This window comes from Tiliqua scincoides, chromosome 1 (genome assembly GCF_035046505.1).
Source record: "Tiliqua scincoides isolate rTilSci1 chromosome 1, rTilSci1.hap2, whole genome shotgun sequence".
Classification (NCBI taxonomy): domain Eukaryota; kingdom Metazoa; phylum Chordata; class Lepidosauria; order Squamata; family Scincidae; genus Tiliqua; species Tiliqua scincoides.
In genome coordinates, this window is record NC_089821.1 from 159,666,970 (window position 1) to 159,692,278 (window position 25,309).

Sequence of the window (25,309 nt, forward strand, 5' to 3'; positions counted from 1 at the left end):
CTTATTGATACATCTGTTGTTCCATGTAAAGGATGCTAAATCTTTCCACCAAGTTATATAACTAACCTTACTATTTATAGCAAGCTTTTACAAGCTGATTCCATGAGTCAGTTTTGAGCAAATATAGTTAGTAAAGTTCAGTATTTAACCATAGCCATGCATTAAAAATGCATGTTTAGATTATACATATACTTTTGAAAAATGGAAATGTACTGTATAGCTATGCCAAGCCAGGTTGAATTTTTGCTATAAACTGGGGTGGGGAAAAATAAACAAATGTTTATGAGTTTTTTTTAAAAAATAAAACAAAATACACAATTTGACAATGATCGGTTAGCACAGGTGCAGTCAGATGTAGAGATTTTAGAACAATAGCATACACACATAACTCATCCAAGATATAAAAGTACTGATTTTGATATGCTGAGACTTAAAACTAGCGCACTAAAATTTGGCAAGGCTTAAGAGTCAGGGACAGAGAAATAGGGCAGGAGATGCGGTCTGGAGGCTGAGCTGTCACTGTGCCAGAAAAGCAAAGCAAGATCAGCTGCTTGGATGGAAAACTGAGAGGAGAGACTGAGAAGGTCACTGGCAAATCTCTATGGTGGAGTGGAGCGTAGAAGAGTCTGCTGGCCAAAAAAAAGATAGCAACTTTGAGAAACCAGTCTGAAGCTTCATGAAGCTGCCTGCAAGAGCTTGGAAAAGTGCAAGAGATGGTAGCCAGGATGACAACCGCACTATGAAGGAAACATCTGGAGAAATGCAGGATCTAGGAACGTTCTCATAGAATAATACTTATTAAAACCCCATTAAAAAATGGGGTTTATATTTAGCCTGCCTATATAAACTGCCTTGAGTCTAGGAGAATAAATACCATAATACATGGCATCATAGAAGCTGATCTATGTGGCAGCTGAGTACACATGCAAGAGCCCACGGAATGAAGACCACTGAGAAGCCCTCTCCCATGTGATGACATATTATGAGACATGACTCCCAGTTTCCCAGTGCCCCTGAGTGTTCCATTAAGAGAGAGTGGCACTGGCAGGGTCAATGATTAATTTAAGCCTCAAATGTAAGCATGTTATTAGATGTCACAGGGACTTAGGTTTACATGGCCATTTTTTAGGTGAAAGAATCATGCAAGTCATCGATACAAAAGTCTGTTGGTGTTAATGAATGATGTTGAGCCCTTAATGGTCCTCTGGTGCCAGATATCTCTAGATCAAGGAAACTCAAATGTTGTGAAAGCAAGCCTTTCCACATCAAAAACATGCTAATGTAAGAAAACATACAGGCTTCATTGTTAATTCAGGGCTATAGCACAGGTGACCACAGGATCAAGGGCATGTTCAAGCATTCTCAAGACAGAAAACCATATATCCCTTCCCCAAGACAGGGAAGTGTTCTGTTCTATCCATCTCCAGCACCTATAATACATTTGGAAGGCACAGAAGGATAAAATATGAGTATGGGGAATGAGAATCATTGAGGGGAAGCTCATGACTTCTCTGGCAATATATCTGACAGGAAGACCTGTTTGTATGGGAAGAACCTGGACAATATTCTAACAATCCTAGCAACCGCCTAATTTAAGCTTTCTGAGACCTTTACTATCTGAGCAGTCATACAAGCTTTGACTATCTGAAGAGTCATGGCATTGTGCCTTTGCAGCTTCTTTTCACAGGATCTAAAAGGTTATGAAACAAAAAGCTAAGAATCAAAGTCAGTGAATCCATGAAAATCACCTTGAATGGAGGATAAATGTTTGAATCATGTATGTCAGAAAGGAACAGTGGGAGCAGAACAGGAGCCTCCACAGTACAGAAATTAAACAGATATGTAAAGGCATGACATCTTTCTACAGAGGGCCCTACTTACAATTTTGTAGCTATCACTAAAGTTCTTGAAAGCCTGTCTATGTAGGGCCACCACTTAAAATTAATTTCCTGCTTTGTAAAACTACCACATTTTCTTTTCTTCTGCACCCTGCTTTACAGACCTTTGAGGAGATTCAAACAACTGTTGGCATTTATATTTTCACAATTGGAACTGGCATTTCTTTTGTCTCTGTAGCTCTTGGTGGAACGTGAAATCAGGCCTGAGGAGAGGGGGAGTAGGGGGAGGGTTAAAATTCCCAGGGCCCTAGCTTCCAGGGGCCCAGGCCATGACAAAACAAACTACATAGTACAAAACAAATTTGCATACCTCAATCTCAGGCTATCCAGGGTTGCATTTCCACTACAGCTTAAATTCACTTTTGGTGCCTGTCTATGTATTTAGGAAGGGGATACCCAGTCAGGCTTCTTGCCCCGGGCCCAATGCCAGCTCTCAGTGGCCCTCCCTGAAATCCATTTCACACTCAGAATGATCTCATCTAATTAAGTCTGGTGCACACTTTATTTTTCTTTTGTTTAATATCCAGTCTGAAGAAAGGTTCTGGGAAATCTGAAAGATTGCTACCCACGTTGTGTCATTTGAGTTGGTCCTAATAAAGTATTATTCCAGCTATTTCTGGATTTGTTTTAATGGACCAACATGTCTACCTGCAAATTTTGTGTCTTTTCAAAAGATGCAACTCTGCCCCTGGCTTGGCCTTCCAAATACCAAAGCAAGTGGCAACTTTAACAGGGACTTTAGGGTCAGATAACTTGTAAATTAAGCTTCATGTTTTATACTTATTTGCATAGTGAATCTAATGAAGTCTTAAAATGTGCAACAAAATTCAGCTGTAATGGAGACCATCTGTTTATTTAACAATAATGTGCCTGTTACATTTTATTAAGCACCAATTAATTTAGACTTAATCCTAGCTATTGAAATGTTCAGTCTTAACAATTCAGTCTGTTCTCTTTTAAGGTTCTCAAGAAATCAGAAAAGGTCACTATCATTACATTTCTGCATCTTAAAAATGTCTGCATCTTAAAAATTACGCAGGGTGAACACTGGTTCTGAGGTTAGGTTGGAAAGCCAGCTTTCATTATGATAGAAATATAAAATAAAATCCACTGGAACGTTTTCTTGCAGCTGCCCCACTGAAATGAATGCAAGTTCTCGTACACTTCCCATTTTTGTTAATGGGGCTTGCACATGAGAACTCCCTATGGATTTTGCTGGCAGCTCTCAGCATGAAGCAACTCCACATAGCTATATTTTTATTTAGCAGTCAGTAGCAATATACTAAGAATACAAAAAAATTTTATATTCTGGCTTTCAGAGTAAAAAAAAGAGTTGAGAAGTCTACTTCTAAAATCCATACCTGAACAATATCCACAAGTGTTTCGGTTCGAAGCAATTTGTATAATATATACAATAAGAAAAAAACAGTTCAACCATACTGAGCAGTAGCAAAGCATGTTCCGATATATCTAACATTACTTTCTCAGACTTATTAAATTACAAAAGTTACGAACAGTGTTTGGAACTGTGAACATAAATTGCTCAAATACAATAAACATTTAATACAAATATTTCCAAAAGGCCCAAGTTCTGTGCCTAGAGGACACAAAAGAAATTGCACTTTTTGCAACTTCGTGTGAGTGTTTCAGTTCTTTCTATCTCTTTTGGGCAGACTATGTATTTGGTCAGAAAGAAGACTGCTTCCTATGCCACATTAATGTCTCTGGTATCCCATCAAATATGTCGTCCAGTCAGGAAGAAGAGGGGCTTGTCTTCTTTGGCATTGGCTGTTTGGAATTCGTCTCTCAGTCGGAACTGCCACTCATCTTCCAGTTCTAGTCGGACAACAGTCTGGCGTAAAGAGTTCCTGTCTTGGCAAATGACATACAAAGTGGCACCTGTGGGAATTGTTATTGTTGTTATTATTTTCATTTATATACCATTTCTGAGTCAAAAAATATTGACTCTCAAAATAGCTTGCAATCATCAGACACATAAAGCTGAAAAAAATTGCAATAAAAAACAAGTTAACACACAAAATCAATATAGGCAGTAACATTGGATTAAAATGCCAGCACTCGAGTCATTGGTTAAGACAAGAGGTGTCAATCAAGGAACAAAGGTGAAGAAGCGCTACTATTCTCTGCAAGAATCCCAGTGGCCAGCAGGCACGTACCAGATGGAAACTGGCCACTGGCCCAACTTCTGCCAATGCCTGCCACAGGGTTCTATCATAATTTTTTCCCAAACATCAACATAATTACTCTAATTAACTTCCTTTGTTAAGTAAAATATGATGAATAATCTTTGTAAAATCACAGAGCTCTAGCTTAGCAATTAGGCTGGGCCACTTCAGAAACAGGTACTGGGGCAATATGTCACTCCTTACTCATGCCAAACATTTTCTTTCTCCTTAGGAGATATTTCCTTCTAGCACTGAACAGCTTCCCGCCCAGATTTTATCCAAAAAGTGCCTAGCAAATTTGTCAAAGCAAGTAACCGTACACTTCTCCTCCATCTGTTGAGGAGCCAGATGGAGAAGGCCCTGACTACACAGAGAAGCTCAGCTGGATGGGACTCTGAGAATGTGATGATGGCTGAGAAAAAAAGCCTTCTTTGCTGCCATCACCACCACAAAACAGGCTTTAATATGAACTTGAAGCTATGTTTGGTCAGTTTTGTTGCAAGTCTTCCTCTATTGCAGTGATTTTCAACTTTTTCCATCTCACGGCATACTGACAAGGTACTAAAATCATCAAGGCACACCACCTGTTTTTTAACAATTGACAAGGCACACCACATTGATAGCAGGGGCTCACACACACACCCAGTGGCTCCACTAACAAATCACTCTTCTCCAAACTCTTGTGGCACACCTGCACACCATCCGTGGCACACCAGTGTGCCACGGCACAGTGGTTGAAAATGGCTGCTCTATTGCCTGGTATATTCCTTGGTCTTTTTGATGCATGACCCAAGTCTTTTTCCCTTGGTTATTTGGTTGTAACATTTAATGGAATACAGACAATTCAACATGGTTTGCTTCATTACATTCTGCATTAGAGTACCTATTGGATGATTTTGTCATATATGGGGAAGTGTCAAAAATTTATGGGTCCCAGTTGTCAAATGACCTAGCCACGCCTCTAGACATTATCATTGTAGTTTGTAGTCCATGCAGCCTAGCTACACCTCTAGACATTACCACTGTAGTCCTGAGCTATGCAGGACTGGCCCAAAACCACAATGGTAATGTAAGAATCAACTCTTATTTGTACAAGAAGGAGACAGGAACACGTGAGCAATTGACAAGCAGCCATATAAATAATACAAGTATCCCCAGTTGTTGTTTCTAAGTTGTGATAGGAAGTGATGGGGAGCACATATACATCAAACTACCCACTTTATGACTTCAGAATATTTTCAGTAACTGGAAACAGCCCAGTCAAGCATAGCTACAGATGGGGACAAATGCTATGAACGCAGGAAGGACAATTCTTCCTTACGGCAGTCAAAACTGAGACATAGCTTGATGTTGTCAGCCATACTCCTTCTTACCTTTCAGAAACTGGAACTTTTTCAAGAAACTGGCTACCACAAAGGAGTCACAGAGGTACAGCAGGAGTCCGCTGAATATCATACCGGAATAGCTCACATTCAGAGAATGAGGTCGAGAGCTCACATAAGAAACTGCAATCTGGTGGAAGAGCAGATTGGGGGAGAGCTAGGAATTATTTTCCTCTCAATACAGAGCATAATTAATGTTTAGAACAGGGATCTTCAAACCCCAGCCTGCAGGCCACATCTGGCCCTCAACACCATGTTAAAATATATGATGTGGCCCTGGGCTGAAAAGCTTAGAGACCCCTGGTTTAGAACATCTGCAATTCTTTCAGACTTTGCTGGACATCAAAGGACACTTTCATAGCTATGCGTTTATTTAAGTTCAGCATTTTTATCCCCCTTTTGTAACAGATACAAGCTAGCAAACAAAAATTAAAATTTGTAAAATGCAATAAGAACACAACTACTCAACTGAAAACAATCCCAAAGTAGGTATGGTTTCACATATCATCAAAGTGAACTTTTAAAAATTGCTTTGCACTGCTGGCCTAGACCACCAAGGCTGTGGCTCACAGCAGCGACATGAAGGAACAACCCAGCTTTTTATCTCCCTTCAGTATTCCTACATTGGTGCTTCCTCACTGTCTCCCCATGGCAAACATGATGTGCTTCCCCACTTAAAAATATGTATGTGTCAGTAGAGGAGCACCCAATATGTGAGGGCTTGCCAGGAATACAGCCCTTGACCTGTGACATATATAAAAAGCATGTTTATCAATATTTTTCTTGCTGCTATATTTTTAGTGGCCCAATGCTATTAGGGCAGGCTGGCAGCAGAACGCTGACTACTGCTGACAAAGTGCCGTAAAGTGTTTTGCAGTAGCAAACTGAACAGCACATTGCTGGGATGCCAGTGGAAAGGCCAGAGCCTGCCCATGCATGCTGCTGGCTCTGCCACAGCCCACCGGAGCAGTGGGAGAGATGTGAGAAAGATGGAACAGGGGCAGGGGTCAAAATTAGGTGTGGAGGGTTCATAACAGGGGCAAAGAGGCTGTGGGAGGGGTGGATCTGGTGGCACACCAGATCCTATCTCACTTTCCTGCAGCCTCTTTGCCCCTTCTCTCTTCGGACTTGTGCCAGTTAAATCGCGAGCGGGAGGCCTGCACTACCAAAATTGTGGAGCAGGAAGTTTACAGAGGTGTAAGGAAATTTAAATCTCCTTTTGCCTTTGAAGACTCCCAATCCCCCCTCCCCCTCTGGATACAGCATACCCTTTTTTCATGGCTACAACAGTGGGGGGAGGAGGATAGGATTGGGCTGTAGAATGAGTCCAACCATCATCCTGAAATTCTTATGTAGTAATCAGGGTTGTTATAAAATATTAAATGGGAACATACCTAAACACTGTGACCATGACATAATTCCATGTGCTTGTTTGGCTATGCCCCACGGAAACAGCATCACTAGCATCAATCAGCTGTATGCCAGGGAGGGGCTAAAATAGATCCAGCCCCCCTGCCCTGCTCCATAGCTGACTGGTGCTTTTGTGAACACCTGGCCAAAACTATGCAGCCACAGTGTACAGAGTTCTCAGTCCCTGTGTTTGCATCTTTAACAGGGCAATCATGTGCATGTTGTTGGCAGGGAAGAAAGAACCACCGCTTTCAACATGACTTACTTCAGGGTAACATGCATAAGATTTCAGCCTTAAAGAAACACCATTCATTTGCCTTCTCAAACAATTTAGCAGCATTGGACTGGTTGACACATGAACCTGGCTGGCTGGCTGATGGTCCCTACAGCCAGCTGGTGAGTCCCAGCCCAGCTCACTCAGCAGCGGCACCACTGGGGCCACCACTCACCTGTGTGGCAGCACTGAACTTCTGTGGGTCACAGACAGAGGAGACAAGGATGCTGATAGCTCATATCAGAGTGCACATGTGGTATGGTTAGCCAAAGGCCTCTGTTTATGGAGGTCTAAATCACTGGCTCTTATGTGAGCTACAGTGCATCATTTAGGTTCATTACCTGAGGTCCTAAGTTAAGGTAACAGTCTACAGATAGCACAGGGTGGCTGTAATTCTTCAGCGACAGAGGGAAGAAGCGGTGGCTGTGATACTGGAGGTATTTTTCAAGCAGCAGCTGAGCAGGAGCAGCCAAGAATGTATGCTTGCTGTCAGGAGCACATATGTATTGCGCTGGGGCAATAGAAACTGGATTATCTGACACCTAAAAGGAAGACATTTCTGCATGTCAGAGATGACTATCGTTCACCCAAACCACAAATAACATCTTGTCCCTTATGTCCACAGTACATACACAACTCAAAACCAATTGACACAAAAGATGTTTCACAGTTGAGGAGTAATACCACTATGAAGCACAGGTACGGCTTTTAACTTCTTAAATGAGTACCAACGTTTTCCTGATGGTGAAATGAAAGGAGAAATCCTAAAGTCACACACCAGTAATGACAAATTTGCTGAGTCAGTCTTATGTGGTGGATCTGCAAAGAAGACTGCTTTCTCTGAACTGAGAGAAAGTTAATTAGATTTGTCAGTCGCTCATTTACTATGACTTCATAGGAAAATGATTGTTGACAAACTTGATTCTGTTGCTTCAGGCTTCCAGAAAGACAACTTACAAATGGCACAGGAGTGTTTAATTAAGGAATTTCATGGGAACAATGCATTCCAGAAGCAGAACCTACACTCTGAGGCTTGGTATAAGGGCTGCAGCTAATTAGACATTATATTTTGTTATGTCAGAGCTGGCCCAAGGGCAATTTCACTGACTTGGCCAAATCAGGCCCCATGCTTGGGGGAGGGGCACACTGGGGTAGTGAGTGGAGTGTCCTCAGCCACCACCACACTCTGCAGCCGATGCTCTGGCATGGAAGATTCCATGCTGAGAAGTCACAAGGAAAGCACAGTAAGCAGAGCAGAGCTGCTGTGTCACCGTCCTATCGACCCCTGGGTCCAACTGACCGAAAATTGGACCCCCAGAAACAGTTGGCAGTGATGTCATTCATCACCACCACCGACTTCTGGGTGCCACACTTTGCACAGGGAGCCATCAGCCCCAGCCTCACTGCTGCCATTTGTCCTGATAAGTGGGGGGGGGGGGACGACACATGCAGGGCCCTCCTGCAAAAAAGTCCTGCATTGAGTCCCTCAGCTGCTACAGCCAGCCCTGTGTTATGTCATTTCCCAGTCCCCACTGCACAACACAGGCTGCTGCTATAAACTGAAGAAACAACACGGGGAAGCTTGGGTAAATGTTGCAGAAAAAGAAGACCCAGGACTGCCATTGAGCATCATGCATTGTTCTACCTCAACAGCCCACTTTAGCTATAGTGTATATGCAGGTGGCATCCACATCAAATCTCTTTTGTGCACCACTTGACCTAATATTGACTTCCCTCTTCAGATATGCAAGCCCTGCCCCTGAGCATACATGCTTTCTATCCCCTCCCCACTCTCCCCAGGTACAGCATTTCTTTGCAGAGTCAAATTTTGTTCCCTGAGAGAGATCCTCCAGTGATCTGGAACACAGGGCATCCAGAATTACAGGGAGGATCTCTCCCTGCTTACAGAGTTTGCTTCTGCAGGCAGATGCAGGGAAAGCAGGGTGGCAAGGCTAAGGAGCATGTTGATGCAAAGCGCAGGGCTTTCTTGCACACTCCTGTCCATGGTTACAGCATGTTTGAAGAGAACATAAGAACATAAGAACAGCCCCACTGGATCAGGCCATAAGCCCATCTAGTCCAGCTTCCTGTATCTCACGGCGGCCCACCAAATGCCCCGGGGAACACACCAGATAACAAGAGACCTCATCCTGGTGCCCTCCCTTGCATCTGGCATTCTGACATAACCCATTTCTAAAATCAGGAGATTGTGCATACACATCATGGCTTGTACCCCGTAATGGATTTTTCCTCCAGAAACTTGTCCAATCCCCTTTTAAAGGCATCCAGGCCAGTCGCCATCACCACATCCTGTGGCAAAGAGTTCTACAGACCGACCACATGCTGAGTAAAGAAATATTTTCTTTTGTCTGTCCTAACCCGCCCAACACTCAATTTTAGCGGATGTCCCCTGGTTCTGGTATTATGTGAGAGTGAAAAGAGCATCTCCCTATCCACTCTGTCCATCCCCTGCATAATTTTGTATGTCTCAATCATGTCCCCCCTCAGGCGCCTCTTTTCTAGGCTGAAGAGGCCCAAACGCCGTAGCCTTTCCTCATAAGGAAGGTGCCCCAGCCCCGTAATCATCTTAGTCGTTCTCTTTTGCACCTTTTCCATTTCCACTATGTCTTTTTTGAGATGTGGCGACCAGAACTGGACATAATACTCCAGGTGTGGCCTTACCATAGATTTGTACAACGGCATTATAATATTAGCCGTTTTGTTCTCAATACCTTTCCTAATGATCCCAAGCAAAGAATTGGCCTTCTTCACTGCTGCCGCACATTGGGTCGACACTTTCATCGACCTGTCCACCACCACCCCAAGATCTCTCTCCTGATCTGTCACAGACAGCTCAGAACCCATCAGCTTATATCTAAAGTTTTGATTTAGATATAGAGGGCTAATAATAGATTAGGTGATGGACAAAAGGACTTGTATCAGTTAACCCAACTGCTCAATCTCAGAAATTACTGAATACAGGTGACCCCCCCCCCCAGTTTATTTGACAGTTTAGGGACTGGAGCAGTGGTGAAAAGCGGAAATGGTTAAAAAGCAGAACCTGGCCTATTTTAGTTTACAAATGTTGCTTCTTTGCTTTTTTAGTCAGCAAATTGCAATGCCTTTTTTATCTTGCAAATTCCTGCTGTAAGGAAAAGTTTTCTTTAAATGCGCTCTAATGCCTTTGGGAATAAGAAGAGACCTGGAACTAAAGCTGGCACGCTCTCGCTCTCTCTCTCTCTCTCTTTCACACACACACACACACACACACACACACACACACACACACACACACACACACACACACACACACCCCAAAACAGTTTGAAACACCATACCATAGGCAAATCAACATGGGAGAGCAATTTTAGCATTTAGATCAGCAGGTTGAAAGAGCAGAGCATGCATTGAACGAATGACTTCTGGGTCTAATTGAAATGTGTTGAAAGAGCAGACCATCAAAAAATGAAGCATAAGAAAGCGGGGGATACCTGTATACAAAACAGGTTTCTTAGCCAAGAGCAGCAACCAAACATGTCTCTGAGCCCTCACCTTAGACTTAATATGAAAGGACCTTTGCCCTCCCACTGCAATTTGCTTCTTCATGACACTGAATCGATTGAACCGGCAGATCAGTAGGCCTGCGCTATGGGCACGCAGATTAAAGTCCACATCATCACACGTAAACCTGGTTAGAATTTAAGGAACATTGTACAGTCATTGGTCAAAATATCTCAAATTACTTGCACTTCACCATGGTGGGGAGAGAATAAAAATGAAGACTGTAGCTCAAATTGCACTAACAGCAAAAGAAATAGGTCAACTGATATAGAAGAAACTAGACAGGCATCAATTTGGAGTTCTGACATCATTGCTATGAACCTAGAACATCACAGAATGCTATGGCATCCAGTAAGTGAACACATTTATTGTGGCAGACATGTTCAGAAGCAAAGGTGTACTTCAATAGAGGCTCTCACTTGTCTAATAAAGCTCTAGCTCTATGACTGCTCTTTGCTGGCGCTTTCACAAAATGTGAAAAGCAGCCCTTTCTGTTCAGATTAGCTCACCTGTTCTGGTTATATTGCACATTCTGTGTCAGGTCCACATTCAGCATGACGAAGTCATGAACATGGCAACAAGAGAACGGCTCCTTGATTTCTCCACTCTTAGTTTTACTTGACCACTTCCTCATCCCAATCAAAGCATAGTGGGTGACATTAGGAGTAGATTCAATATGTTGCAGAATTTGCTTCAGGGAAATATTCCTTTCAGCCCATGTGTATTCACTGCAAAGGGTTGTCAAAATAGTTAAGAAGTGGATTGTGAAAAATACGAATCAACAATATATCATCCCGCCAACCTAAACTAGCCTTTACCTTTTTCTGTCACCAGAGCAATCAATTTCGACAGCGTTCCACATAACGCAAGAGTCATCTGAAATGACAATGAAAGGCCAGATATCTTGGGGCTTGATTCCTAGTTCCTCTTGCCGATTTCGCTCAAGCTCCAAGTTATGGTAAGAAAGCTCTTTTATTAGGAAGTGAGCAGCACCTAAAATCAGACCAAACAGACCATACATTGTACTGGCAAAACTGGAAACTTTATTTTTCTAGACTTTTACTATAGGAATCTCTCTCTTCACTGCAATCAAGGTCTGGTAAACTAATTTTAAAAATAGTTTATTAACCACCAAATTTGTAATAGATTCATCAACTAATCAACACATTAAATTTGAATAGGTACCCTTTTGAGATTCTAAAGGAAGCAGGAGATAAATTACAATTTAACAAACAGAAGCTACTACTCATTTTTAGAAGGAAAGGTCACTTCCAATATATTATTTTTCACTCACTATAACTGAAATGTAGTAATTCACTATATTAACTCAATATACGAGTAATAACTCACTATAACTGAATAGAATAAAAATTAATGACTACCCCCCTAAACTCTCAACCAACCTAAAATACACCTTCACTATTAAAAATGGGCATCTGCCAAAGCTTTAGTTCATCATCTTATTAAGCTAATTGAAGCATGCCATCCTATTTCATTCACACAAACAACTCTTTTGAGTGTATACCTACCCACTCCAGCACTGTTGAAAATACTCGGCAAAACAAGCATGATGTGATTGGGCCAGTATTTTTTATATATTGCCATTTCATATTCTTTGACGACTAGGATGTGTAAGTGGCTCGCTCCATCCATTGCATGATAAAGGTTAAAGAGTCCATGTTCATGACGTCCCGTAGTGGGAGTAAAAGTTGGGCTCTTTATGTAATCCTGGCTCTGTAAAATTAGGAATTTCTGTGTTACTGCGGTGAATAGCACGAAAAGGTTTAGTAGAGTGGGGGTTCAACCACTAATGACTGCTCCACTGAAAAAGCAATTTACACTAAATTTGGCCTGCTATCTGAAGTTGGCAAAACAAACTTGAGAAACTTTTATCAGAGTGGCAGTGTTGATGACCTATTAACTGAAGAAGAAAAATGCCCAGCTCACTTGATTGATTTATAAGAGTAACAACTGCAACCACTGCAGTTCTTGGTCATTACAATTCCCTGGAAGGCCAGAGAAAAAGCTGAAACTATAGAACATAAGAACAGCCCCACTGGATCAGGCTATAGGCCCATCTAGTCCAGCTTCCTGTATCTCACAGCGGCCCACCAAATGCCCCAGGGAGCATACCAGATAACAAGAGACCTCATCCTGGTGCCCTCCCTAGAAGATTAACAATAACATCACAAACGTTATTTGATTTGGGGGGGGGGGATCCACAAGTGGATAACCCAGGGCAAATCCAGCCCTTTACAGAGTACATAGTTGGCTCATTAGCTACCAATCAAGGGACAAAAGAAGTGTGTGGCAGAAGCAGTGGTGATGGCAATGGAAGTTGCTGGAGATCTCTTGGGAGGACTGTGGAAGGGGGCTGGTCCATCAGATTATGGTTAAGATATATAATGCATACAATACAGAGATCTCTGTCTCCTTGGTGACCTAGAATATGACCACAGAAATTAGAAGGGTTGGCTATCTTTTTCCATTCTAGCTAGATTCACAGAGCCCTTGTGAATCAGCCAAGGGCCCATCTAGTCCAGCTTCCTTTATCTCACAGTGGCCCAACAGATGCCTCAGTCTTATGCCTGTAGGTTGTCTCCCTGTGCTGCAGAGAAGTGATACAGAAATGAAGCAATCCACCTTCAATTTCAATATCAACTGGCAACAGAAACAAAACATCGAATATGACTCATGGTCTAACCTTGTCACATGAATATGCTCTGTATATGTATTGAGTATCAGCAATAAGCAGATGACACCCAGATCTGTCTCTCTTTTCCACCAGTTTCTAAGGAGGCTGTTGAAGTTCTGGGGCACTGTCTGGAAGTGGTAGGGGCCTGGATAAATTGAAATTATATCTGGACAAGACAGAGGTCTTCCTAATCCAGAGGATTGCTATGTGGATTCTAGATCCACAACTTGCTCTGGATGGGGTAGCACTCCTCTGAAAGAGCAGGTTTGCAGCCTGGGAGTCTCCTGGATCGCAGCTGACCCTGGATGCTCAGGTGGCATCTGTGGCCAAAGAAGCTTTTGCCCAGCTTCAGCTGGTACACCTGCTGAGGCTGTATCCGAATCAGTCAGATCCAGCAACAGTGGCCTGTGCCCTAGTGAAATCTTGCTTAGACAACTGTAATGAACTCTACATGGGGCTACCCTTGAAAACAGTTCAAAATCAGCTGGCATCAGTTCAGAAGCTGCAGTTAGCACAGAATATGGTAACTTGGTTTGGTCACCCGGGCTCAGAGTGCTGAATTTGCTATCCTGTTGCTTCAACAGCTATACTGGCTGCCATTCCTTTCAGAGCCCTGGTGGTGATGAACTTTAAAGCCCTGTACAACATAGGATCAAGATACCTCAAGGACCACCTTCCCCCAAATAAGCCGGCAAATCTCCTACATTAATCACATACGGCCCTGCTTAGGATACTACCGCCATCTGAAACCAAAAGCATGGTGGCAAAGTGAAGGCCTTTTATATTATGGTACCACATTAATGGAGTCAGTTACCAGAAGACTTGAGGGCAGCCCTCTCGTTACATGGTTTCTGGTGGGGTTTAAAGATTTGTTTCGCTTGGCCTTTGAGAATGAACCTCCTAGGAACCCCTTTTCAATTCCTGTTGCTGCTTTTATGTCACAGTATGTTGTTTATCTTCAGTATGTTTTACTTCTATGTTACACTGTGCTTTGAGTACCAGAAAAGCAGTATATAAATCTTTTAAATAAATAAATAAATAAATAAATAGAGCAAGTAAGCCTGACTATTGTTTACCTACCTTATCTGTGACAAGTGGCAATCTCATGCTTTCTAGCTGTCTTCCTGGATGGCTAAAGACAAAATGGTGCTCCTTTGACTTGGGGATGATGAAGTGAAGCTGGATCTCTTCTCCAAGCATAGAATAGGAAAAGGCAAAAGCATGCAAGGTAGATTCGTAAAGCTGCAGAGGACGAACGACACAAGCGTAACTCAGTGTGCAGTACAGTAAGGTCTCTTTTACCAACTAGAACTGATGCACATCTAGTAGCAACAATTAAAACAGCAATGAAAGAATAACTGCATTCTGTAAACAAGGTACATCTCCCAATATAAATGTTGTGCCAGCTTTACAGTCAGGCCCACAAAAAACCTAAATAGGTCCAGAAGCAAACATTTATGGTCATTTATGGTGATACATGTAGGGTATATCAAGAAGAATAACATCTGCCACTGTTGTGCTGGATACTTATGGTGAGTGTTCCTGATTCTTCTACAGCTCTGCAGATCTAAAAAATTATTGAATTTGGGATGATTTTAAGTGTATATTGAAATTTGAAATCCAAAAGATACATTAGGGTCAAAATTGAAACTTGCACTGGTTTTTCATAGCCAAGGGGGTGTAGCATATAGATGACCGGACTTGAACTGGAGAGCCCAGAGTTCAAATCTCTGTTCATTGGTGAAGCTCATAAGACAAACAGTAATGAAGCAATCCATCATCACCACCATCAATCCACCATCTTTTAGCCTAATGTAACCCAAACGGCTGCTTTGAAGAAAATCGGCAGGAGGAGGACACCATATATACACTGGTAGTGGCAGAAGTGCAGAATAAAAATAATAAAATACATGCTCCATGGTGGTCAGGCTGCAACTCAAGACTCTTCACAAAGACTTCTTTGTTATAATGATGACAACAAAGGGGAACTCTGGTTTAGCACAGATGAAGAAAAGAGGTAATTGACCAATTTCCTCCCAACTTCAGCAAGAAAAAGATGACTCCCAGACAGCATGGAACAAGTGTAACCAGCCTTGTCTTTGTTGTACCACTCAGGCTGAGCAACCAACCCTCCCTGTCTCCAAGCATATCAGTACAGCACAGATTCTGGGCTGGTGATACAGCATAGGGAGGGGAGATCTGAGATCTGCTCCCACCAGAGGGCTTTGGGCATGTACAGGATGGTTGGGAGGGGGGTTCTGTGTGTTTTGGCTTTACCAGCAGCATTTTTCTCCATACCTGAGGAGCCCCCCTCCTCAAGTTGGCAGAAGCCTCTACATGGCCTGTAGGTGGCACAATTTCACTGCTTTATTGTTCAGTACAGGGCTACCACCCTATTAAAAGGAATGCTGTAAAGGTCATTAACTTAGAAATGCTTTCTATTTTCTGGACTCTCTAAGAGTTGTGGAGCAATTGGGAATGATTCCTTACGGTTGGTTACTGGGAGATGAGTTTACCTTTGTTTTGTTTTGAGTATTTGTCAGTTATCTGCTTTCAGCCTTGGAAAGACAGGGGAGACATATTTTGAATAAACAAATTAATAAAACAACACAGGTTGCCCAACGTTCTGAAATTGCCAGATCACACTTACGTAATGTGCAAGGAAGGTAAGATCTAGAAGGTTGCTCCTCACATTTCATACACATTTTAACTTAACGCATGCTTCTGGGTTTTCTGTTATAGTCAAACTTTTGTCCTTAAAAAGCTAGATCAGTCTCACCTGGTACCTGGGGTTGAAGCCCATATATTGGTGACACTGTTCACAGTGGTGGTAGGTGTTGTAAGCAGCATATTTGGACAACCTCATTCGAGTCGTCTGGCGGCGCATGTACAAATCTTCTTGCTTTCTGTTTGCTGATCTATCTGTACAAAATTATTTTGACTGATTCAGTTCAGGGTGCACTGACCAGCACAAAGGAATGAATACAGCATGTATTCTGAGCATTTGTTCTAAAATTATAGACATTTCTCAAAAATGTGTGCACTTGCACCCTCTAGTGTCTTTATTAAGCCTTTCAAAATGTTATAAGCTTGTTTTTAAATCAGTGGTCCCAACTTTTCCCAGAAGATAAGGGAACCACTGAGTTGTTGCAGGGCCGGCCGTTACAGGGGGTGGTGATTCAGCAGTGATGGCACTTCTGGGTTTGCACTACTAATTTAAAAAGGGGTTTCTGGATTTACCCATCTGCTGTGGCAAAGAGAACCTGGGATTTGTGGCATCTCCATCCACTGCCACAGACAGATAAATCCCCAAACCCCCTTTTTTATTTAGCGGCAGTGTGAACCCAGAAATGCCACTGTCAAGTTGCCACTCTCCTTAAAGAGGAAAGCATTGTTTCCCGTTGCCCAGGGGGGTTGCAACCCTCCAGGTTGGGAAATACTGATCTAAATGGTGTCACATCTTCATTAAGATTATAGCACGTGACCAATGGTTCAGCAGCTACATGCAGTTTGTGAACATGTCAAATGTATTTTTTAGCTACATAGAACCTTGCCACTGATCTCTCCTTCCTTAGTACCAGCCATATGCTAAAGGGATTAGGTCACAGGAAGATAAGAGTGTGAGTGAAAGTGGAAGGTGATAAATAGAAGCTTTAGGAGTTGTGTGACTGCAGTCAGGGTTGGCCAGGTTAGGAACTCACTAAAGGTCCAAACCCATTAGAGGGCACTTCTGGCTGAGCCAAACCATCGACAATTAGTACTTGTGGCATCCAACGCCACATCAGGAGGTCGGTGAGGTGATGCCAAGTGTGCAAACGTTTGTCCCAGGGTCCTAAGCAACTTGGTGCTGATACTGACCGCAATGCACAGACCCACAGGGATTAGGGGCCACACGGAACATATGAAAGAACTAGATGTGGCCTCGTTAGCAATCAATATTTTTTCTCAAGTTCATAATGGGTTTAAAATGGGCATAATGGGCATTAAAATCTCCAGTTTATAATGATGAATGGTCTGGCACCACCACCACCCCCCCCACACACACACACTTCTTCTCTGGTGTGGAATGTAAAACAGGATTCTGAGCTGCACATTCTAACTATACCCCCTTATTATATGAAAGATAAGGCAAAAATAAGAGCCCAGTCCTATCTCATGCCATGCTACAGCAAGCAGCCATGCCAAAAAGACATGTGCTAAATGCTGTGTGTGTGTGTGTGTGTGTGTGTGTGTGTGTGTGTGTGTGTGGAGGGGGGGGTTGACATGAAGGCAAACAGGAGGTTAGTAAAAAACATTTTTACTTACCTCCAACGTGAGCACTCAGGCCACTTTTGGGTCTCCTTGGACATACAGCACCCATTTTGGTGGCATATGTCCAAGGAGAGAAAAGGGGTGGGGAGGTTTTAATAAGATCCAGCCTATGCAACTGCAGCTAGCTCCACTCTCTCCCAACCCCTTGGTTCCTCCTCCAAAACGCTCTGTTCCTCTACCTCCCTGCCCATGCCCTGCTCCCACTACTAACTTCACCGCATGTTTCCAGCTGCAGTTGAGAAGTGCATGACAGCATTTTGCATTCTGCAATGCAGTAAGTCCAGGCTGTACTGTGAATTCTGGCAGTCCAGCCCAATGACAGGGCCATAAGTCTGCCTTTTTAAAAATTGGTAAGAACGCTGACCTTCACTGTTCATGTTCTGGATCCTTGAACAAATGAGACTTGCATCTTCATATTTGGGATCATGGATAGTGTAGTCAAAAGGCATTTTTTTTAATGTTTCCAGATCTGGCCATGCATCCTCTGGCTGCTGGTAATATTGCTCAGATTCTTCTTTGAGATCTGTATCAATCAGAATAAAAGAGAAGTTGACAAAATACAAAGGGATAAAAATGTTCATGTAGCAAAGTGTTGTAGTTGGCTGAATTCATGTGCAATCACAGGAACACATATTTGTGCCATGCACACTGTCACATTTTTTGCAGAATACAATAAGTCTGGAATGCAATATTTGATGTGGAAGGGGCAGTAGGAAGGATTGTCTGAGGTTACTAATACACTGATGAATACAGAGGGCTGTTCATATCAGCAGGTTTAGCACCTGCAGATTTGATCAATCACGGATTGAAAACTTGTTTTTTGTGTTTTTTTTTAATTCACATACCCTGCCTGCCATTTCACAGCACTTGGCTTGCACCTGCTTTGTACCTTGCCTCTCAGGTTAAACAAAATCAATTAACATATCCTGCCATTTCAATCACTATCTCAATTGTCTGCAATTTATGGACTCACACCTCAGTATAAACAAAAGCAATTCACAGACCCTATCATTAAAGTCACTGACCCACGTTTAGGCAATTTACTTATGTATCAGGCAATTTAGCTTAATGAAGCTGTGAAAATAAATAAGCTTAGGCAACTTCTAATTCTCTTAGGCAAGTTCTGTATGAGTCTGGTAATTAGCACAAGTTCAGGCAATGTACACAATTTGTGCAAATTATCACAATTTATGCATACAGTATTTTAGCCATTTTGTCAGCAAGGCTTGACCATCCGCCAAATTTCCTGAACCCCAAATCTGCATGGGGTTCTGGAACCAAACCCATGTGGATACAAAAGGCCGACTGTACACTTAACAAGGCAAAGTTGCCTATGATGGGCAGTTCTAAAGTAGAAGATGTGATGAAACTGCCTGTTTTGAACTGGATCACACTCTCTCCTAAAAGAGGAAGTTCATAGCTTGGTACTGCTCCTGGATCTTCTCTTTGATAGTGAGGTGGAGGCTGGGACCTCCTCACAAGAGCTTTGGCTGACATGCCACTATGCATTTTCCTGGAGTGACCTTGCCATTTCTGTGCCTAATGTGGTAAACTCTTGACGAGACTACTGCCATGTGCTGTATGTGAGATTGCCTTGAAGGCAGTTTGGAAATTTGAGTTGATCCAGAATACAACAGCCAGATTGGTTGCAGCATTAGCTGCCAACTGCTCAAAATTTCACTGTCACAAAATGCTAAACTGTGAGAAGATGACTTTTTAAAAAAGGAATGTTAATTAATATATTTTAATTAAAATAAAAATAAATTAACCTGGGGGAATTAAGAATATAACAATAAAACCAACAACCGGTAATTAACAGGAGAATTATAAACTGTTCCCCAAAGCAAAAGATTCTAGACAAAGAACATACCAGTATTGATTTCTGCTTCATCATAAACATCCACTTCTGTCAATCGAATCAGCATTCTGGACAAAATACTGAGGAACTGCAGATAGGCACCTGTTTTTCCTATCTGTAAATATACATACAGGCAAATAAGAAACCAGCCTGCTGTTAATCTTGAGCATCATATTTTGGATACCTCAAAGTTAAATGACCGATACAGCCCAATTCAGTGGTTCTCAAATTGCGGCTCCAGAACTCACCAGTGGGTCATGACCCACTTTCTGGTGGTTTGTGAAACTGACAGGGCAGATTATGCTATGCACATCAATTGTTAAACAAGCTGCTATTTGGAGCAGGAGAGGGGGGAGAGGACTGCTGCCTAATTACCATTATAGCCACACCTCTTAGCATTTATAAATCAGGTAGTAGCCTCTAGGGCCTCTAAAAAGTTTGAGAACTACTGGTCTAATTCAAAATCCACAGGGCTTGTTTGAATGATTCTTTGATCCCAAATGCCCCACATAATTCAAGATGTGTGTACTCATGTCTACGTCCATCCCTGCCAATTAGTTTCCCTGAGGAGGGGTGTCATCTGAACAATCCCTTTACAAGCTCTTTAGGTTGAGCCGTATGGGGCTGTTCAGGATAAAAAGTTATTACCTGAATCAACACACATATGACATTTCCTTTACATCCGTGTTTCCCAAACTGTGGGTCAGGACCTGATTGTTGGGTCGTGAAACTGAAAAGCTAATAGCTGACAAAGAAAATGTATTGAGTCCTATGGAAACTGAAACTGAGTTGTAATGTGCATTTTCTCAAGAGTAGGTGAACATGACTCCATCTACTTTGAAGGCCAAGAGGAGTGCAATGCCACCTGAATGGTCCTAATCCAAAGAACACAGGTCCCAAAAAACACTGGAGAAGGAAGTCCCTCCTCTTCAAGTTGACAAGGAAAAATGTATGGAGGCCTATGAAAAGTGAAACTGAATTGCACATGTGTGTTTTTCTCATGAGTAGGCCTTTCTTATTGAAGGCCAGGTGAAGGGAATCCAAGGCCACCAGAATGGTCCTGATCTGATGAACCTGGAGTTCAACAAATGCTCCAGAAGAATGTCAGTGGCTTGAAAAGCCAGCTTCAATGGAAAGATTAACACTTTGACCATTGCTATTCTTCTCCACCTGGAAGAGTCTCCTGAATCTCTTTCCCTTCTCATTACTCAGTGGTCCAAAACAGCATTAAGCAGCAACAGAGTGGGGAAATTTTTCCCCTTCTCTATTGTTTTTATTTTCCTGGTGAACTGCAAGCTGCACACGAGAAAAACCTATGGGGGGGGGGGCTAGGAGCTTTTTTTTTTCCTTTCTCCCCCCCACCACTTCTTTGTCTCAGAAAGCTACTCCTTAGCATCCCAGGATAACTGGAAATTCACAATGTCTTGTCAGCAACTACAGCAATTGTTGCTTGTGATCCTTTTTATGGCAGGATCCAAATTTTGGCATGATTTATGTCATGCAGCCGGGGCTTGCACAGCAGTAAAACTCTGGTGAACAGAGTTTTCATATGAAAATCATATGAAAATCATATGAAAATTAGCATAGTGAATGCTTGATGGAAAATTGCTTAATAAGCTTCAATTGAGAGAGGATACCGACCAAACAAAAGATGGCAAGAAACTATTTGTAACTTACAGAACTGCATCAAGATGTAGTGATGGCCACTACCATAGAGGTTTTGGGAGTTAGTAAGAGTGGACAAAAGCATGAAGGATAGTTCATGAATTAGCCATCATGATACCTAAAATGGAATTTTCATGATCAGAGGAATCCCCCATTACTAACTAAGGACCAAATCCTATCCAACTTTCCAGTGCTGGTGCAGCCGTGCCTATGGGGCATGCACTGCATCCTGTGGTAGGGAGCAGCCACTGAGACCTCCTCCAGGTAAGGGAATGTTTGTTCCCTTTCCTTGGGGCTTCATTGTGGCTGCATCGGCACTAGACAGTTGGATAGGACTGGGTCCTAAATGCTGGGACATGGAACAAGGGTGGCTGTCCCTATGGTGGTGTGCTTGTGAGCTTCCAAATACAAGCACTGTGGTTGCCGAAAACAAAATGCTGACTGAGACAGGACCTTTGGTTCAACATGGAAAGGCAATTCTTTTGCTTCTATGAGAGAGTGAGGCACAATTAGAATGAAATGGGGAGAGTAATTACCCTGCTCTTCTTACACACCTGTGGTGGCCCACTCAGCAAGAGCCTCCTTGGGTGGAAGGTATCCATTCTGCCTTCATTCCGATTGTTGTAGTCCATGTGGATTGGTTTAGGGACTGTCCACTGGCGATAATATAGAGACTGCTCTGTGCAGGTCATCATCTTGCTCATGAGTGGGCGGAAAGAACTTGCCCACATCACAGAATGGTAAGGCAAGAGAGACGATGATTTAGGAAGTCCTGTGCTGTCTGCAGAAGTAACGATGTCATACACCAATTTTGGCAGGTAAACTATGGGGGGCTGCTGGGACGCTTTAGTCATGGAACACTGCGATGCCTGCAGGACAAAAGAGCTGTGGGTAGGAGCAGAAGACGCGGAGGAAGACGAGAAAGGGGAGGGCGACGATGAAGTGATGGAAGCCTGCGCAGTTTTAGCAGCTGACTTGGAATCCTTTTCCACTTTCAGTCTTTGCCTTTCCGTGTTATGCACGCCCTCTTCGGTACTGCTGCTAAATACCTGATGGGGTGATTTTCCTACCTCCCCTCTAGTTGCTAAAAGAGGAGGTGTTTCTGTGCAGAATGCTGTGCCTGTGAACAAAATCCAGGTTACAACAGAGGGCCGTGTTCAACAGACCGCCTTTCCTGCCCCCTCCCAGTTCCCGATTTCTCTGCAATAACTAAAGCAGACCTGCAGACTCATCGTTGACACCAATGCACTGAAAGCTTCCATATGAAACCAAAAGAACTGGGTCTCTCATTGTGTATCATAATAAACCTTCTCTAGAAGTCAAGCAAAAGCTATGGGACAATTAATAAAATCATTTAAAATGCAGCAAAATGCAGGTTTCTTGATGCACACTGAATTTTAATGCATCTGTGTTGTGGCCCACTAGGCATCCTATGAGGGAAGCTCAATGTCTGCTCTCGCAGAGGACACCACAGTTTGGCAACTCTCTCCTTTTATCTTCCTCCCATTCCCTGGGCCATTTCAGCTCTATCAGATTCAGGTGCTTTTGCTTGGGTTGCACTGCAACTGGGGCCTCTGACAAATTTATGCTGACAAGGGGGTGTGGCCAGCAAACTGGGACCAGTGCTTAGCTGACCAACCACCACCATTGGTCATTTGGAGGAGTCTCAAGAGGTTGTTCTCCCCAGCACCTCACAATCTGTTTGCTTCAAACATGCCTAGATTGCAACTGTCTTTTCCATCTTGCTTACCCCCCCCCAAGCATTGCCCACTCACCCCCATACAGATACAGTACACTGTTAATACTATTTTGTTCTATAACACCATGGCCACAATCAACACACATTTTGCTTCCTTAAACGTTACACCAATTCCTGGGTATATTTGGGGTGCCGATTCAAAAAATGGCATCCGTTTTCCCCTATTACATCTAGTTTTGGAGACACGGCATAGCCTCTTTAGTGAATGGTTCAAGCAGTTCTCTCATGGCTTCCTCATGAGGAAGCTGCTTGAACCATTCACTAATGAGGCTATACTATATCTCCAAAGCAAGACGTGATAGGGCAAAACGGATGCCATTTTTTGAATCGGCACCGCAAATTCATATCAAACCACCATCAAGTTTGGGAAAAACTTTTCTGACCCTCAATTTTGTAGGCCTGTGTTATTACTGCTTAAATTCTTTAAAAAAATGTATACTGCTGGCCCGCATTATCCGTGGGAGTTTCATTCCCAGAACTCCTGTGAATAAGAAAACTGCAGGTATTCAAACTTGCGGTTTTCAGGTCCCTCCCCCCACCCTCCAAACCCAACCAGAGCTGAGGTCAGGTACAGAAGGTCTTCTGAGGTCCACAGAGACAGCACAGCTCCAGTTAAGTTCAGAGGCTGGGGGGGGGGGCATTTGGTATCCATAGATGATGAAATCCACGGAAGCCAAACCTGCCGATAACATGGCCCCTGTATTTGCCTTTATAACATAAATATTTATCCATTTATTCATTTTTTTCTTTCCAAACCATTGGGTTACGATAGATGTGGGTTAACAATACAGGTTAAGTTATCATAATGTCCATATTCCAAAGCAATACTGGAACAGGGTTATGGTGAAGACAACAGCTGATGTCTTACTTGATGTTTTAGAAGAGACAGATGATGCTGCAGAATCATGGGAGCCTGATCTTTCTCTTTTGACAGGGCTTCTTTTTTCTGAAGCTGAGCCTGTTCCGTGTTTGAGGGAAAATGAACGTGTTACAATTTCGTGAAATGACTAATCAGATCTAATTTAAATATGCAAAAAGGTTAACTAAAGTGAAATTTACAGGTTAAAACAGGGGTGTCAAACGTATGGCCTGCAGGCCGCATAAGGCCCGCGGAGCCTTTATGGGTGGCCCGCGTGCTCCTGGGGGAGTTCCAGGGCCACCTCATCCCCGCCTGTTCCGACTGCGACCAACACTCTGCCACATCCAGAGGAGAATTCTGGGGGTCGTAGATGCTGTGCTCGGCAACCCTGGCCCTCAGACTGATGTTCTGAGGCCTTGGAAGGCCTTAATGTCACTCCCTCCTTTGCTGCTGCTTCCAGCAGTAGCAGCGAAGGAATACCAGCCTTGTGCAGGGGCTTTTATAGGCTTTGAGCTTATGAGAGACCTTCTGGTCTCGTGTGAGCTCAAGGTCTATAAAAGGCGTTGTGCAAGTATGAGGTAGGCTTTCTTGCACTGCAGCTGAGGTGTTTGGGTGTTCAGCTCTGCGCTCCAGCCTTGCTCCTCTTAGAGCTTTGCCCCCGCATCAGTGCTCCTGCCTTGGGGCTTTGCAGCCACCAGCAGGTGCTCCTCCATGGGGCTTCTCCCGCCCCCACACTAGAGCTCGTGCCTCGCTCCTCTTGAGGTTTTGCAGCCACCAGCAAGTGCTCCTGCATCACCCCCCTTGGAGTTCCTGCGCCCACCAGTCAGCACACCTTGTGTGCTTCAGATGTTTGGGTTGCCTCCAAGCACTCTCCGCTACTTCATTAAGGAGAAAGGTGAATCTGCCAGCAGCTACCTGCCGTTTTCCCCCTGCTCTTTTTTCTGCAAAATCACTTTCTTAGCCATGTGCATGTGTGCCTGCCCCAATTTCTGCAAAATCACTTTCTTGGGCTGCAATCCTAACCACACTTTCCTGAGAGTAAGCCCCATTGAACAAAATAGGACTTACCTCTGAGTAGACTTGGTTAGGATTGGGCCCTTACTCTTGTTAACTGCTGTTTTCTGTATTCATATGAATAAGCCAAAGTATTGTTCTCAGCTCAGTTTGAAGGCTGTTTTGAAGGTTGCATGTAGCAACGTAAATAAATAGCAATCACATCATGGTACAACAGTGATGCTTTTTATTTATTTCTATTGTTTCAAAATTGTTCAGTTGTCAGTAACAGCACTATAGGAGTAAGTTGATATAGCTAATAACATACAATGGTTGTGAATAGTGATTACCTGCTCTACAGCCAGTGTCTATTATACCAGGGGTGTCTAAACTTTTTGGCAGGAGGGCCACATCATCTCTCTGACACTGTGTTGGGGGCCAAATTAATTTACGTTTCA

At 43.1% G+C, this 25,309-nt stretch overlaps 1 protein-coding gene across 1 annotated transcript in view; it reads right to left on the reverse strand.

The window, feature by feature from the left end:
* Window positions 1–3,176: 3,176 nt before the first annotated feature.
* The window catches only part of GREB1 (growth regulating estrogen receptor binding 1), a 78,568-nt gene continuing 56,435 nt past the window's right edge, over window positions 3,177–25,309 (reverse strand). Inside the window, exons 21-33 of the mRNA XM_066639924.1 lie at window positions 23,868–23,957; window positions 21,795–22,360; window positions 19,588–19,690; window positions 18,082–18,240; window positions 16,186–16,328; window positions 14,487–14,648; window positions 12,241–12,445; window positions 11,530–11,704; window positions 11,221–11,439; window positions 10,703–10,838; window positions 7,492–7,692; window positions 5,458–5,596; window positions 3,177–3,797 (exon numbers count right to left, since the gene is read on the reverse strand). Of these exons, the coding sequence (XP_066496021.1) occupies window positions 3,634–3,797; window positions 5,458–5,596; window positions 7,492–7,692; window positions 10,703–10,838; window positions 11,221–11,439; window positions 11,530–11,704; window positions 12,241–12,445; window positions 14,487–14,648; window positions 16,186–16,328; window positions 18,082–18,240; window positions 19,588–19,690; window positions 21,795–22,360; window positions 23,868–23,957 (2,462 nt within the window). The 3' untranslated portion in view covers window positions 3,177–3,633. The remainder of the gene's footprint in view (window positions 3,798–5,457; window positions 5,597–7,491; window positions 7,693–10,702; window positions 10,839–11,220; window positions 11,440–11,529; window positions 11,705–12,240; window positions 12,446–14,486; window positions 14,649–16,185; window positions 16,329–18,081; window positions 18,241–19,587; window positions 19,691–21,794; window positions 22,361–23,867; window positions 23,958–25,309) is intronic.